General features: G+C 32.9%; 1 protein-coding gene across 1 annotated transcript in view; it reads left to right on the top strand.

The window, feature by feature from the left end:
- LOC145315041 (uncharacterized) overlaps nucleotides 1–4,092 on the top strand; it is a 34,706-nt gene extending 30,614 nt beyond the window's left edge. Inside the window, exon 4 of the mRNA XM_080155100.1 lies at nucleotides 356–4,092. Coding sequence (XP_080011226.1) covers nucleotides 356–1,790 — 1,435 coding nt within the window. The 3' untranslated portion in view covers nucleotides 1,791–4,092. The remainder of the gene's footprint in view (nucleotides 1–355) is intronic.
- Nucleotides 4,093–18,454: the final 14,362 nt, after the last annotated feature.

The raw sequence follows: 18,454 nt of genomic DNA, 5'->3' as shown, positions 1-18,454 counted from the left end.
TATTTAAGATAATACAAAGATGATACAGAGTAAGCTAAAGAATATTTGTGCATCTAATGTATATATCTTATTTTCCTCCATACAATTAACTTGTAAAAAGAATAACAACATCCTATAATTACTAACAGCAATCTTTCATGTAATCATAATTAAAATAGCATTTAATTTCATAATAAAAGTATGAAGTATCTTAATAAAAGTGAAGGGGTATATTTTCTCTTTTATTCAATACAATTTTAATTTTAGTCCAGGCTGGTTTTATGCTATTTAATTAAGTTTCAAAAAGAAATTTGCTACGCATTTTTTATATTATCTTTATATATATTATGTATTAGTAATTATTTATTTACTTCAGGAAACGTAAGTCGAATGCAGATGGCTGCCACTGCTCGGATGGGAAGTCAACTGCTGCTAGCGGCTCATCAGACGCCAATACATTGGGCGCCGACAGCCTGGAGATGAAATCATGTGGCGGTAACGGCGGTTTAAGCTCTGAAGTGTATGATAACCCCAATTATTCACATATTATAATCGGCGGGAAGCCGTTTTTCATCCTGCCTACAGGAGAGTTGTCAGAACACGTACCGGTGCCAACTCACGGTGAACAGTTATCGCCACGGCACCAGGGCAGTCCCATAATTGCAGCCGGTAATTTAACTTCGCCGGGAGGTCATGCGGCTGTTATAGTCGGCAACAGCGTTAACCAGCAACATATCTATGAGGGAGGTGGGAGCAGTACTTACAGATCTGGGTCAGATTACGAGACTGAGAGCTCAACATATCGTCCTGATTCTGACAGAGCTTCAAACGGCGGCCAAGGCGGTAGCAACGGCGGCGGAAATAACGGGTTCCCGCCAATTTATGAAGAAATTGACAAAAACACGTTACCCCACAGTCAGTATACAGAGTCACAATTTGGTGGTACACCGTCTGCACAACATATTGTTGGTTTACCGCCGTCTGCAGCCGCTATGGCGGCTCTAGTTACTAGTGATAACAAGGGTTTTGTCCGCACAATGGCTGTGAACCATCGCGGCGTTGTGAAGCCAGAAGACCTTCCCCACGGTGCCTCTCCCCTTCACCTTCCGCCCCACCTCGTGAACAACTCCGCCTTACATTCAGACAACCAATCATGGACTTCCAAATCACTAAGCCCACGCCGACCGCCAACGAGTAATGGTGGCGGAGGGCGAATGCCGCACAGAACATCAGACTCAAATAATTCTGTATATTACTACAGCGACACGTTACGTCGGCGACCGGCTGTCGGTAATAACGGCAGTGATAGCTTCATCTCGGCGGGTGGACGAGAATCAATACAAGAATCAGATAGTGGCGTAAGCAGCGGCCGGTCGGGCCACAATACGAGCAGTGAAAGCACACCGCAACCCAGGTTTGAGCTCAATAGATCGTTGCGCGGAAATAATAGTGGCCTTGGACCGCCTGCAATACGCGGCAGCTATCCTGTTGTCAGCAGTGAAGAGGATATAAGCCTGGACATAACTGGCAATAGTGTCGGCATGCGGCGTCTTCCAATGTCCGACGCTGTCAGTCGAAAAATTCTTCCTGCGTCGGCGGGTAACAGCAATAGTCCGGCTAGAAGACAGTTACCAACACCAGAACATTACCCAAGTGATATACCCCCTCGGCGGCAGCCGTTACCCTCACAACAACAAAGCTGGCAGCAATCAGCCGCCGCTGCAGGTGGTTTTAATAACGGAAATTTACCCATAGATACAGAAATAGTTGTGAGAAATACGAGTAGACGAGAACCTCGAGCACATTTGTGATAGAAAAGTCTTATTTAAACATTTTTATTAGCTCCTCGTATAAATTCGTTTTATTATTACAAGCTATCCCAAGTAATTGCTACATTAACAAATAAGTTTTAAATGATTTTTAATTTTAAACGTCTTATTAAAAAATTCAATTTTTCAAAAGGTTGTAACTTGTAAATTAAAGTTATTTTTTTTGTTATGAAAAAGACAATAAAAAGGACCAACCAGTGATTTAAAGTGATCTCTAATATAAATCTATTATTTAAAAATCCTAATTAAAAACAGTTCAATCATTAAAAATACCAACAGCGAAATTTGTTATTTTTAAATGTCAATCCTTAAAATTTTGTATTAAAACAGCACACAGTAATATTACTCAGAGATTCATTCAGTATTTCATTTTGTATGTTTTGACATGGTTAGATATTCTACAAGTGTACTTGATTCAAATAGAGGTCATTCCTTAAAAATTAGAATATTTACCAATGTCTTCTAGTTTTATATTTCTAGTAAATCCCTGTGAGTAAAATCCTATTGTAGTTAGCCATGTTGTTAATATAATTCTAGCACAAATGAAATTTTTTAAGGTTTTAACTTGATCAATATTTTATTTGTTTAAAAGAAATGAAGTACAATCCTTAAATTAAAAAATTGAAATATTATAATCCTAATTTGCCTTATATAGAACAGAGCTAAGGATTCTAAAAAACTTATGGTAAAATAGTAAATTTAAGTTTTTAATTATTCAATATTCATATTCAGAAAAATACTTTTTATCAGGGCAATAGGGCTAAAATACTTAAATCTTCAATTAAAATATTTTTTGTGTTTTTTCAGACTCCTTTTCTCTGTCCGACTTAATAATACCTATAGCTAAAGAGTCATGTTATACAGTTATTTATCAAAGTTACCATATCCTGTTTTAAAAACTTGCATTCCACGAAGCCTTTTGTTTCAGCAACGAACCTGCGACCACATGGCTAATTTATTTTACCAGAAGTAAGGTATTTACCTGTAACAACTTTTTTTTATCAAAGTTAAAGTTTAGAAAATGACAATTATAAATATCAAAACCTAAAGATTTTTAAAGAACAATTTAAAGGCACATGAAAAAAGCTGTTTGTCACATATTAATATCAAGCTAATTTAAATAACCAAAGAAAGAGGCAAAAAAGCCTTACCTGGTAAAATAAATGTTTATCCAAGAGTGTGTGTATAAAAATGCAGTGTTACAGTTGGAAGGATAAAAATGTTGTGCCTACTCAAATTTATTTTTACCACGTGTTCATGCAATTCTACAAATGGTTCTTTATAGCAATTTCTTCTTTAAAATTTTTAAAAAATATATACTTACAGATATTTTGGTCTTTTTACTGTTTTAAAACATACATTGTTTATGATAAAAGTTTTAGATTTATTCACAAAAAGATCTAAGAGGATCTTTTTACCCTTTTTGAAGCAAAATATATATTCTTTTAATTTGATTCCAATTTTAGTCAAATTAATGCTAAGAACGGAACGAAATATATTTTCGGCTAAAAAGAAAATGATATGATATCTATTATTTTTTTCAAAAGCTAAAAAAGAAAACCCTGTAGTCTTTTATGAACACTGGTATTTTTTTCTTATGATGATGAAAGAGTAAAGGAGAGAGAGATAAAATAAAAATCGCCCAAATTCTAAATCAATAGTTGTTTATCAATATAGTGTACTATTAAAAGAAACTTTTTTCTTTTTTAAAGTAAAATAATTGAAGTAAGACCAGGATCAAAAGCACAGATAGAAAGTAAAACAATTCTAAAGTTGTAATTTATAATGCTTGACATAACAACTAATCAAATATCAGGAAAATTAGCTTTTAATATTAAATTTATATATTTTCATTATCATTCGTTACTTAGCTTATACTTTTCAAAGGTACATTTAAAACCTACACAAATATTGTAGGTAATTTAATATAGTCGACCAAGTAAGTATAAAGAGAGAATAGTTGTAATAGATGAAAGTGGGAATGAGAAATGCACACACTACTGTAGTGCACACACATCCTTGTCAGGCGTCCCTGTAAAATTACAAAACTGTGCTTTAAAGAATAGTAAGTCCATGAAATAATTTTTGATACAAGATAATAAGAGAGATGATAGGATATACACTCCTGAATTTTAAAAAATGCAAGTACAAATTGAATTTGCCTTAGTAAATATAATTATCTGTTTTGTATGGACACTTGGCCAAGTGCACCAAAGGAGTAGAATAGCTAAATATATTTCACTTTTTTAGAGAGGAGGAAACATTTTCTGAAAAATGAAAAAAATATTAGAATCATATTATAAAAGGTTAATAGTATTCAAAAACCTTTTTTTATTTTGATATAAAACTGCAGAAAATTATTATAAAAACAGCCATTTTTCTCAAGAATTAAGGCCTCTTTCCCAGTTTTGTTTTTTTTCTTTTTCCCTTATTCATTTGATGTTCTTCATATGAGATAAAATTGCTAATTTTATTCCCCATATTTGCATAGCATATAAAATCTAATTAGATTTTTTAAATTTTTAAAGTTTGATCATAAAAATATGGCTGAAAATATTATTTTACAGTTGAAACCACTAAAAGTTTTTAATTAAACATTATATATTACTACTAGAGACCATATTTACTATACATTTCTTTTGTAATGGAATAAAATGCATGATAAATTCACTGAAATGAAACAAAAGTAACTTTCTTCAATTTAAAGACATTGCACATATCTCAAAACTAATTGTGGTCGTCCGCCCAGGAGAAAATGAAGTTTCTAGTTAAGGCACTCAACAGGAAAAAATTAAGAAAAGAATAAATTAAAGAGCTACTTTAAAGCTGCAAAAAAATCTTAAATAACATCAGCTTTAGGATGCTAACTTTCTTGCATTTAAATAAACTTATCAAATTTTTACTTACAAAAAATTAAAATCAACTTCAATTTAGATTATATATTTCCTTTTGTTTTAATCATAAAAAGTGCTCAAATGCTCCTTTAGTTAGTTTACTCTCAACCATCTTCTTGAAAAAGTTTATGTTATTTTTCATCAAAATTGCAACTGTTCTCCCTTTGTCTCAACCATGACACTTTGGTTGAGCTTGACTTCCGAATTAGCGGGAAGTTCACGAGATCAGTTGGCGAACATACAAACCCCCAATACCAGGAACCATCAAGTTTCAACAGCAGGTTTGAATATAGATTTATTGATGAAATTATTTCAAAGTCCTGAAGTTCTTATGGTTTCAAATCCCTGATATACTAGGGTCGTTCACACACTATGAGACCAATGATAGGCCCAATTTTGTTCTCCGAAATCTTCACACTCTCATATCTCATTCAAAAGTGAAAAACGTTGGCGCATATAAACAATCCATGCCGCGTCTATTACTGAAGGAAAGTCAAAAAAGACGACATTTGCGCTTAATTTAGGATAATGATAAGGAATTAATTTCGAACTTGATAAACACAAAGCTTCCTCGAAAAGAGGTTAAGACACACCCCCCGTTTGAAAGTCAAATTAACTTCCTTAACGAGATTCAAGGTTTTTTTTGCGCTGAGCACTAGCAACATTTCTCACTAAACTCAACTCACCATAATCACATGAGAATGGCCACATCCCAAAAAACGTGACAATTTTTGCTCCTAACTAAATGAAACCCCGTGAAATGCATACACAATATTATACTCCTCACTAGGACTCATAATACCTCACATTTTAGGATAGAAGGATGGGGATTGGTTTGTACCATACAACATTCCATGCACATGACAATCACAAGATCACATACACAAATCCTAAAATAGATAATCCTATTAATCATGATGTTGTAAATATAACAACTATACTAAATAATAATCATTTCATAATCAATAGGTAATAAATCATTATAAATAAATCAATAAGTACCTACGAAATCAGGTTGAAATGTAAACAATAATGGTAAAATAAAACGAAATAAATCTTAGACAAGAAAATTAAGATTTATAGGTACTTAAGACTAAATTTGTTAAGCATCAAAAAGAGTAGTAAGAAAAAATATTTCAAAATCCTTGGGCAGAAAGTTTTTCAAATTTAATGAATAAGAACTGTACTATCTTAATCAACAATAAACTTTTTAATACTTAAAGAATAGCAAAATAATAATATCTTCGTTAGAATTTTCATCGGAATTATGAAAAAAAAATACCAATTTTTCTTTGTAAAAAATATGAGACTTTAAATATGAATTTTCAATCATTCCTTGATCTGAATAAAAAATGTTTACTTGATTGAAATTCATATATAATTTTAAAAAAAATCTGCTAAAAAAATACTTGATTTTTTTCTTAGAATAAATATCGAATCACGCAACCTCGACACATTTATTCCTTTTTGTTAAACTTTTCAGGTAAGTTTTTTAATGAATTGTACTTTTGAAAAGAATTTAAACTCAATAAAATTAAATTTGAGCATATGAAATAGAATAAACTTTAATCGCATTTCATTTGATTCTTATTTTAGGCATAAAAATAGGCATATGAAAAATGTGGCTTTTTTTTTACTAAAAAAAATCTCAATTTCCATAAAATAAGAATCAATTGTTAATCATAATTTTTAACAACTGCTTTTATTTTAATATCTGCGATAAAAATGAAGGAAAGGTTAATTTAAAATATGCATAGTTTATCTTAAATTAATTCTGTGATATTCATATAAATAATAATCAATAATTTAATAATATCATACATCGTGTTCATTATTATAAATGCTTATCTCATAGAAAATAGAGTTTATATTTAAACATGAACGAAAATATATGTACCTAGGAAAATAATTGCTATAAATACTTCTCAAAGTTTAAATTTGTCCGAAGTCGCTAGGTACATATCTACTACGAATCTCTGCTCTCGGAATGAAGAAAAAATCTTTACGCGTGGATTATTAGGAATCCTTGCCTCCGGAGTGAAAGAAAAACCTTTATTTGCTTACAAATTAAAACAAATATCTTGATTTTTTGCGATAATCTTTTAAAAATAATAATAAGAAATTATTTTAAACATTATCATAATAATTTTACATGTTGTGTTCTTTACTTTAATGCATTATCTCATATGAGACTCTGAGAATAACATATTTAAGCAACCGTGAACCATGAAAAAAAATACCTCGAAAAATACTTTTAAAAAATCTATTTTTCTCAATCTAAAAAAAATCTGCAAAAATCACTTTGGCTAATACACACAGACTTTTGCTTTTCAAAATCATACTTAAGAAACAAAATCTTTTAAAATCTGCTTTAAAAGTCTAAACAATTTGTAGAATTTTTGTGCTTAAATATGAACAATAAAATTAGTTGAATAATGAATACTTATTCTTTGCAGAACCTTTTTAGGTTCCCTTCACAAGCTTAATATATAACTTGTAATATTTTTTCTTTAAAGATCATTTTCACATAAATAGTTTATGTTGTAGATTAGATATGTGTGGTTTGAAATTTTTCAATGACTTTCTGGCGGCAACACCCGCCATATTTCCACCCGCCATTTGCAGGCCTCTTACCCTGTGTCGGGCGGCAAGGTTGGCAGCAGCCAAGTCGATTCTTGATTCATGACAGCACCAGGGCAAGTAATAAAAGTGTGACTGTCATAAAACTTAGAATCATTTACCGGCTTTTGTCCGGCCGGAACCGAAACTCCCGTCGGCTCTTGTCCGGCCAGAACCGAATTTCTTATTGGCTCTTGCCCAGCTGGAACCGAAACTCCCGTCGGCTCTTGTCCAGCTGGAACCAAAACTCTGATCGGCTCTTGTCCAGCCGGAACCGAAACTCCCGTCGGCTCTTGTCCGGCTGGAACCGAATCATTCAGCGGCTCAATACCCGCCGTAACAATATTCTCAACGGCTACAGTATCGTTACCAATATCATCAGGAATAACTGCAGCACAACTAACATCATTATCAATATTAGCCACGGCAACACCCACCGTAGCCATGTTGTCAACGGCTGCGGCACTAGCAGAACCAAAAGGTTCATCAGCAGCGTTACAAGCAGAACCAACAGGTTCAATAATAGCAGCTACGGCAGACCCAACCGGCTCATTATCAACAGCTACGGCAGAACCAACCGGCCACGCACTCTCATCAACAGCTACGGCAGAACCAACCGGCTCATTATCAACAGCTACGGCAGTACCAACCGGTTCATTATCAACAGCTACGGCAGTACCAACCGGCTCATTATCAACAGCTACGGCAGTACCAACCGGCTCATTATCAACAGCTACGGCAGTACCAACCGGCTCATTATCAACAGCTACGGCAGCTTTATATGCAGATTTCTGCTGACCAGCTCCATAGTCAGCACTTGTACAGATAAAACCACTACCAAAAATGGTTCGCCACAACATAGACTGGCCCACTTTCTGGTAGGTTGATGGAAACACGTCAGGATGTGTATTTCCAATGATGATATCTAAGCCTCCACTAATATATGTAAATCTTTCTGGGGGCATCTTAAATATTTCGGCGGCGGTTTCCGGATGGACCGAGCGCATCTCGTTGCCACCTCCGAGGTTAGGCATAACAGCTGCCTCAAATTCTCTCAAATTACCATCCCTGTCCTTCAGATAGAACACCACATTGCGGCAGGATGATTCACTACCGTCAGCAACAGAAATGTTTGTATATCTGCCGGTAGATTTCAGCTTCAACTTGTGGGACATCTTCTCAGATATAAGTGGTAGACTCGCACCAGAATCAAACATGACGGCGGCATGGCAGGCGCCGCCGCCAGGTGCTACAACTGGAACTATTTGCAGCAGGAAGGTACATGTGCTAGGCGCAGAACTTGATTTGTAGACTGCATTCACACTAGCACTAGCCTCATGCAACATACGACTATGATAACCGTCGCAATTATTGGTGCCACAAACACCAAGCTTATCCAATTTATTACACTTGTCAGCAGCATGGCCGTCACACAGGCAGAGTTCACATAACTTCTTCTGCTGGACAACTTTCTTTCGGTCAACAACATCCATCTTCTTAAATGTGGGACAACGGAAAATAGGATGTTTATCCTCGCAATTTTCAATAGGACATGCACTATTCCATTTGGAAGTTTTGTCCTTTCCAGCCCATCCATTCTCATTGTCACTGCGGCCAGACACTTGCGCGGCGGCAGCTCTGTCACGATTTCTCTTGCCGGCGCTAGTGTCATAGGACATATCACCGGCCAACATGGCACCCCTGGTCCTCTCCAGCAGTTCTACAATCTTCTGGATGTTTGGTTGGTTCATGCTACCTAGCTCCATCATAATTTTGTCTCTCAAATTTTCAGGGCACTTGTCTTTAAAAATATGAATAAGAGTTAGGTGATTGTAATCCTTAGCTGCAGAACCAACGATGGTTTCTACCTCCTGCATCATGCTCTTGAAGGTAGCAATTGCGCTAACCACGTCCACAGGTTTATCCACAGGTTTCATCTTGTTCAGCTTAGTTAAAATCCTCATGAACCGGCGAGTGTTTGATAAAAACATCTGATCAAGAAACGCCCATTGTTCATTATGATCTCTAATCGCTGACACTTGCTTGCGTAGTTCCGGGTTGGTTATCACCTTCTCCATACACAACATCAGACTTAACCTCTGGTCAGCAAATCCATAACCAGAGCATAGATCCTTAAAGACCTGTTTAAAGTTTGGGTAATCCGTGTCAGTACCGTCGAACGACGGCAACAAACTGTTGTCCCAGCGCCCATACTGCGGGTTGGAACTCCGAATATCCATGGCAGACATACTTCTGGAGAGCATGGCAGGTGTCCCACTCTCATCCAGGTTAGATGAACGACGTTCCATCTCTCTAAGCCTTCGGTACACATCACGTACTTCTTGGCGCAACTCCACGGAAATTTTAAGCACTCCCATGTCCATCTTCACCTTCTCAATGACGTCGAGGTTCCTGGCAACAGTGCTTGACCTCGCGTCGTCTGAATCATTGTCAAGCCAGTACAGAATTTTTGTACACTGCTCCAACGACGCATAAACTTTATCAGCAACAGTTTTCTGCTCACTAGCTTCATCCAAATCACGCTTGAACTCGCGCAGCTCACTAGTATCCACGGCAGGTTTTAGACTTTTTATTAGGTCAGATTGGTCCTTGACCTCACTAAAAATGTCACGAATTGATTTTAAATTCACATTTTCACATGAACTAAAACTTTGGCAGGCTTTTAGATTGTCATAAAACACTTTTAACTGTTCGTCAAACACTTCTAGCCTTTCACTGCCAATAGCGATAGCTCGCTCAATTTTCTGCTTTTTTGTTAGTGGCATATTGATTCACTAGGTAATTATTTCACAGAAAAATTGTCAATGTTTTTTTTCATCAATACACTATATGCTATTGATCTATTGAAGAATGCTAACGCCTATTCTTCAGATTCTTTGAAGAATGCTAATGCCTATTCTTCAGAACCATTTGAAATTGCTTGTGCAGCTCCTTCAACCATCAGGTTATTTGAAATTCGCTTGTGCAGCTCCTTCAAACTCCAATCATTTGAAATTGTCTCAACCATGACACTTTGGTTGAGCTTGACTTCCGAATTAGCGGGAAGTTCACGAGATCAGTTGGCGAACATACAAACCCCCAATACCAGGAACCATCAAGTTTCAACAGCAGGTTTGAATATAGATTTATTGATGAAATTATTTCAAAGTCCTGAAGTTCTTATGGTTTCAAATCCCTGATATACTAGGGTCGTTCACACACTATGAGACCAATGATAGGCCCAATTTTGTTCTCCGAAATCTTCACACTCTCATATCTCATTCAAAAGTGAAAAACGTGGGCGCATATAAACAATCCATGCCGCGTCTATTACTGAAGGAAAGTCAAAAAAGACGACATTTGCGCTTAATTTAGGATAATGATAAGGAATTAATTTCGAACTTGATAAACACAAAGCTTCCTCGAAAAGAGGTTAAGACACCCTTTTCTTCCTCTCTCTTAAAAATAGGGAAAATTAATAGTACTTGATATTTTTTCCAATTAGAAATGAATTATTAACATTATTTTTTTTCATAATTTTGATTTTACAAGATTTATTATGCCTTCCCTAATCTCTCTCTCTCCTTAGAAAGTTTATGTTCATTCAATTATGGGGGGAGGGAGGGATATCTCATTTAAAGAAAAATATTTATTTCATCAATATTTATGTCAGTTAATAACGTTTTGTGTTGATGACATTTGCAGCATGAGATATTTTTCTTACTTGCATAAAAAAATACATTTTGACTTAATGATTATTTTAAATAAATAAAAAGTTTAAGTCAAAATATTATTTAATACTATGAAGTATCCCTTCTTACAACTTCAATATGGATAATCTAAGTATGCAATATTCATTTTAAAATTTTATTGATTTTATAAAAAGTATTAAAATGTAATTATCACTACATTTTTTATCACTTTCAATCTTATTTTTTCGTAATATTTTAGGTGCCAAAACTGTTTATTCTTATTTAACATGCTTTGATTATCTATCATGTCGTTTTTAGGGTAGAAAAGTAAAAGTAAACAAAATTGAATTTTTAACAATTATAACATGCCTTTAACCACGCTCTGAAACTTGTGTTAAGAAGTTTTTTAGAATTTGGCTGCTAATTTGTAAAATCTAGAATCCTGTTATTTCAATGTTTTATTTATTATTATTGAAGAAAAATATTTAGTCATTGATATTTGTGCTTTTAGAATTTTTTAAAATGTTAAATCATAAATATCATGATCTAAATGTTTTATGAATAATGTCTAATATCTGTGATAAAATTATACCTTACAATTTACATAGCTAGTAGAAAACGTTGGTTTTAGAGTCGCTTCGCCACAAAACACCCTTAAATTGTCTGAAAGTCCATTTAAAATCACACGCCTAACATAGCAAAAATAAGTTAATAAAGCTTGGCAAAGCGACTCTATAACCCGCGAATATTGTAGTCAAACTCAAGCAAGCTTAACTTATTTTAGAATCCTAAATTCATTGATAGGCATTTGGGAAGATTAAAATGAAGATAAAGCAACAAATCATAAATTTTATCCAATAACTATATATTGTCCGTTTTTTTCTGCAATTTTCTACCATTATTTAATATTTATCTTCAGGATACCTATCATTGTAAAAATGCTTGAAAGAGTTAAAATTGTCATTCCCTTAGTGTAATATTACTATTATCATTTTTATGAAAATAAACATTTTCATACTGTGCATTTATTTATAAAAAATCTTATAATATAACATAAAGTAGTACGATTTTTTTGTCTGTAGCGTAAGATTTCGATACCTATTATTTATAGGGGAACTTCACAATGTCCCCTGATGGTTTAAGGCTATTTTATTTTAAAATTAAGTGTTACATCACAGATTTGGTTTTAATTCTAATTTGAAAATATTTTGTAAGGGAAATTCCTACTTGGTAAAACTAAAAATTCACAATAGAACTTACAAGTTTACTGATAATACATGTGTATAGTGTATGTATTGTATATGTTTCACAGTTTTCAAAACTTGATTCAATTTAAATGAAAACTTTGAGTAGAAATGTATGGTAAGTTTTATAGGGAAATCGCCCCTGGAAGAATATCCTTACCACTTTTTTACCTTTCCTTTTAAAACTAAAATGGAAAGGGGAAGGGGGGGGGGGTCAACTTCAACCATAAAGCCCATCCATGTTATAAAATAATCTGTCTTAACAAATGATTTTAAATGCTTCTTCGTAGTTATCGCTTTTATGCAACTATTTATATTTCTATTACTTTTCAAATTCAAAGACTTTTTACTTTGAATTATACTATAATATAGGTTGAACCATATTTTTCTCCAAAACTTGGAGACTTTTTTTTGCAATTTACAAGAAGTTTAGGTTTTTGATTTTTAAAGTTTTAAAAAGTAGGATAACCTGGGCTAAAACATCTTGGAAAGTTTAGTTTTTGCACTGGCTTCGATACAACAAGTAGATTTAGTGGCAATATCTTTTCATGTTAAGATATTACCAAGGTAACCAAGAGGATCTGGACCTGCAGGATCATACCTGGCACTAATATTTCTTTTGAACCTATATTAGCATACTTCTAGAAAAGTATGAACGAATATATTCTAATTTTAGAAAATATAAATGATGTGTCTAAGTAATAAAATATTTTTAGTCATACAAGGATGATACAGCAAGGTTTCATCACTTTCTGTAGCCGTCAGTATAATAAATTTTTTTTAAAAAGTGGTCTAACCTTTAACGCATTAAAAATATGTAGAGGAAGAAGGGTTTCTATGGAATTATAAAAGAGGTTGGAAAAATCGATACAAGTTATCTTGAAAGGAAAGTGGGAAAAATGCATATTTTCCAGTGATACAATCATTTTTACCTTCAAATACAGGAAATAAACCTCAATACATAATACAGATTGTGTGCTTTTATTTGTGTGAGTGGGGGAAAGGTTTAGGAAGGGAAAAAAGTTTTAAAACAAGAAAAGAATTGACAAAAGTGTGACATTTTCTTTGGTGGTAGAAAAAATTTTGCCATCTGATTTTTAAAGAAAAAATGCAACATTGTTAAAAGGGGTACTTTTTCGAGCTTTTCTTTTTAAAGATATGTAAGCATTAAACTTTCTTTCAGAAACCAGTCTTTATTAATGAAAATAAAATAATATATAATTACTTATAGTGTAGCTACGCTTTAGAATTGCAATGGTAGAACCATAAAAAAACATGCATAGCTAATTTTGCACAAAAAATGGCAATAATCATTTTTATTTAATTATGTACATATTTGCACTTTTTTTACTTATACAAGGATGTAAAAATTGTTGACCAAAAATAGCGAAGCACAGAAAAAAAACTATTATTAAAAATATGTTTTAGAAAGCATCCCACAGCAAGAGATTAATTGTTGTTTTCTATAAATATTATCCTATACTAAAGAATAGTTGGAAATAATAATTAATTGCTCTTAAAAAAAATAATTTAAAAGTTTATTTATCTATTTTGTAAAGTTGATTGTTTCCGGGTAAAAGTTTAACCTTATAATATTCCCTCCCCCTTTTTCTTATAGAAATAGGGGAAAGGATTCGGTAATCTTTATTTCATTGTGGCTGAATTTTAGCCGAATAAAAACCTTTAAAATATATTTCTGGTATGGTTTAATATAAATCAAACAAGCAGCGAAAGTACAAATCGTAGAATTAATCCTTTTTAGATTGCCTTTGTCTTCAGAATTGTCAATTATTCTTCATTTTAATTGATAAGTATCTACCAAAAAAAAATTTACTTTTCTCATTCTGCGTGGAATGTTTATTCCACATTATTTTATATTAAACAAGAATGTGACTTAACAAAGGCATTTGACTCTGTACATTATTCACTAATAGTAAATAAGTTTTTAAATTATAGCATTGGTACAGTATTGTAGTAAATAGTATTAATAAAAAATGATAACTATTTCGAAAAAAACCTTTATAGTAACAGTAGAGAATTTTTTAAATCTGAAATCAAACAACATATAGAGTTATAACATACAGTTAAGGGTCTTGCTTTTAAATCTATCCTTAGAGGACTTAAAATAATCACCGTTTCGGGGGGTTGAGGGCGTAAAATGTTCTTTCCCCCCCCCCCCCCTCCCCTTCTATCTCTTCAAAAGCAAAGTAATTCATTTTAAAAATCTTTCACACAGTTAAAACTTTAGATGAGAGTGGGGAGGGCATACAACGCCCCCCCCCTCTCTCTCTCTCTCTCTATGCTATAGGGCTAAAGAAACATTTTAGATTATTACACTGTGCTAAGGTGTAATTTGTTACATAGTTAAATAAGATCTTAGCTCCACAAAAAAAAAACTTTGTTAAAGTTAATCGATCAAACTTTGACAAATAGACAATTTTATTTCAACAAATACTTTCCAGAGGAAATAGTTAGGGTGAACGGGGATTTTTTGTTGTAAAGAAGCTACTCTAAAACGTATCCGTGTCGGTAGGTCTTTAAAGTACATTTACTTACGTTTATATCGTTTACACTGTTAATTCCTTTACAACCTACATGCTAAATCAAATTTTCTGATTTTGCCCCTTTGCTTTAAAAAGGCTTTACTAATATCGAAACTGATTTTGCTTTAATGACAGATATGGAACAAACAAATAAAAGATTTCATAGAAGAATATCAATAGAAGAATTCAACCGCTATAGGTCAATAAGAAACCGAGGTATCAAAAAGTTTTTTTAACTTAAAAGAGAATAAAAGAGAAAATAAAAACAACGGTTGGTCGAGCTATCCTGTTTGACGTCATATTAGAAGGGAAAATGACGTCAATCATAGTTCTGCCAAATGCTGGAACATTTGTCCTTTTTTTGATCTGCTTCAAGAAAAACATCAACATTATTAAAATGTTTAGAAGGAATATTTATACTAGCTTGAAATTTTGTGTAATTTTTACTCAAGTTGAAATTGATGAAACCATTGAAATAGGAATAAAACTTTATTTGGGAATGATTATGCTTTAATTATTTGTTGTGCTTTAAAAAAAGAGTGTTTTAAATAGATATCTGATTTTACACAATAAAAGAAAGTGTATAGTTTTTTACAGTAAAGCAAAAATAAAGTTGAATAGCATCAGGACTCTTATAGGATGAGACAATGAACGATAAATTGATATTCCTCCTCTATAAAAAAAAACATTTTTGAATCAACGAATAATATGACTTGGTTATAAACTCTGGTTACCAATGTAATTTACAGCCCATTATCCATACTGACTCTTACATATAGAAAGAATAGATTAAAACATAAAAAAAAATATTTTTTAAAAAGGGTTTAAGAACCGTCAAAATAAGATATCTATTTCAACATATCTATTGTGTAACGCTTTTAAAAGATGACTTCAGAAATGCAATACTTTTTCTCTATGAGTACTTTTTACTAAATAAATACTTTTCTCACTAACTTGTCAACAATTTAAAACTAAATAATTTCCCATTAATTTAGATAACATTATTACAAGACAGAATTCAAGGCGTTTAGGTGTGTCCACTCCCCTGGCAATATTAGGGGGTTAGTATACCCCTCTACGCCCCTCTTGACAACAACCCCATGATGCACCCACCTGAAACAGCCAACGGGCGAGTCAAGCAAAACAATTCATCCCCCTAACATAAACCTTTTTTTGATTACACTCCCAAAAGATCCACCGATTCTTGTTTAAGGGGAAGGATCAAAGTGTATAAGAATTGATCCCTATTGCCTCATCTCCTTATCCATTTGGTATGTTTTGGTCAAAGATTTCTGTAATAATACTTTAATGCTGTTATTATATCAATATAAGACAATCTGAAATAACTTTTTAAACTGATTGGTTTTATAATTCGCAATAGCACAAAACAAAATGGGTCTCGAAATTGTACCTCAATTTTGAAATTGATAGGACAATGCTTAAAATTCAAAACTGAGTATAAATAGAGTTCACTGCACTGCATATAAACAAAAAATAACAAGGATGTAAATATCTATAAAAGACAATTATAATTTAACACAGTCATTTAGAACAAACCACTCCCTATTGGTAATAAAATGTAATTGAATTAATGATATCAGAAATAATTTAGATTCATTGTATTGAAGTAACTCATCTCTTAATTGTATGTATGTCCGGCAAAATCTCAGAGACCACTGGACCAAATGGTAAATTTTTTTTATAAAGTTCTAAATTTGTCCAGGTCAGGTTTTAGGCTAGCAAATATTTCTAAAATTATTTTTTTCTTTGAAGAAAAGACGTATAGATGCCAATTTATAATAATGCTTCGCTTTGAAGAAAGGAACTGACTCAGAAGCAAACAAGAAATCACTGAAACAAATTTGTTTTGAGGCTTTTTTATATTAAATACAAAAAGGACTCTCCCCTTTACTTTATTTTCATTATTGCTTGATACATTTTTTCAAAAATGTTTTTTATTAGCTTTTTATGATTTTTAGTAGCAAAGACAACTTTATTATCACAAAATTCCATCCATCTGAAAGTAAGATTTAGCTAATAAGCAAAAAATCTAAAATAATATTTGGGAAACAGATAAAAAGGTCATCAATTCTAATAGGCGTTGCCCTCCAACGACAGCTGAAAATCACATATAGGTTTCGTGATTTTGTTTCGAATTAATCTCGTTGTTAGTATAAGCTAATCTTTCTGTCCTAAAAGCTTTAAAGGAAAAGATAATTTCTCAGCTGATATTTCAGTGTATATCTGTATGTCTCTCATAATCATATCATATTTTTTTGATTTCAAGTGATGGTAGTGACGGGCTTCGGATCTATCCCTCTTTCCTTTACAAATTTTCTTTCTGTGGGGAAAGGACAGACTAAAATTAGGTATATTTTTAAAATCAATTAATGAAAAACCCAACAGTTGTCATTCTTAAAGTACTTTCATCGTGTCGACCACAGGATACCATCAAATCTTTCTGAATTTTCTTAGTTCAATAAATAATAAAGATTAAAATTTCAGACTATTTTCTACAGAGTTGATAAAGGAAGGAGGGTGGGATACAAGTGTATGTCAACCCCCCCCCCAAAAAAAAAGAAAAATCTCCATCAAAAAAAAAGTTTAATGGATTGTGAGAGGTAGACAAAAGTTAAAGGTCCAGGCACTAACAAACTTTCATTTCAATATAGCTTTTCTATTCTAATGGTCCCTACAAAATTAACAGGAAAATAAACATAACAGTCCATTTAAAGGCTAGTGACAGATATAAAAAAACATTATATAAAAACTTTTTTGTTGACATAAACAATTTGTCAGCTAGTCTATATGTCCATAACGAAACGTATAGCTGTAGCTCTTAATTTAGAAATATTAAAATCATCCTATCGACCTCAAACTTAGCATGATGATTCCTGTAATAGTAAGGTAAAGTATAAAAACATAGAGACTTTACTCACATTACAAAAACGTCTGTTTATTTTATGCATGTTGATTTTTTATCAATTTTGGCTTTAATTGTTTTAAAGTGATTAATTGGACTATTAGGTACAATATTATAAATTTGCTAATCCTTAGAGGACCCTTTTCACCCAGACAAAGTTTCCTGTCCACACACGGAATAATTTAATTTGACACAATTAGTGGCAAGTGGGAAAATATGACCTAATATGCACAAAATTAGCAAATAAATGCAATTTTATACCTTTTTGCATTAGCTCCGCTAAAATTCAGGGAAAGTATTCTCATGATAATCTAAAACAAAGACAATATTGTTTGTAATACATAAAGAGACAGCACAGAACATCCTACCTATTTGAAAACAAAATTGAAAATAAGCGTTGAGGGTGGGGAGGGGGGGGGGGTGGTTTTTCTATTGCTTGTTGTTATTACTTAGGTCAGGTTTTGATAGGTTATTTTTGGCACAGGGTAACCCTTTCGGCTGTCTATACTGAAGGAGTTAGGCTTATGAATAGTTATTTCTCGGAGAAACAACTATTCTTACCAATTTTCAATTAATTTCAAAAGGGAATGTTTCAATGGCCATCAGGTACTTTGAGGGAAACCACCAAAAGCTGTCAAGGAGCATTTCCACTGCAAATTTAGTTACCTATCTTTTATAGCAGCTAAAAAAAACATATTTTAATTAAATACATAAAGAGTAACTGCGCTTCA

This window comes from Acartia tonsa, chromosome 1 (assembly GCF_053477335.1).
Source record: "Acartia tonsa isolate MP-2025a chromosome 1, ASM5347733v1, whole genome shotgun sequence".
Lineage (NCBI taxonomy): Eukaryota > Metazoa > Arthropoda > Copepoda > Calanoida > Acartiidae > Acartia > Acartia tonsa.
The sequence above is the reverse complement of the archived record's forward strand: the minus strand, read 5'-3'. Positions and strand labels throughout refer to the sequence as shown.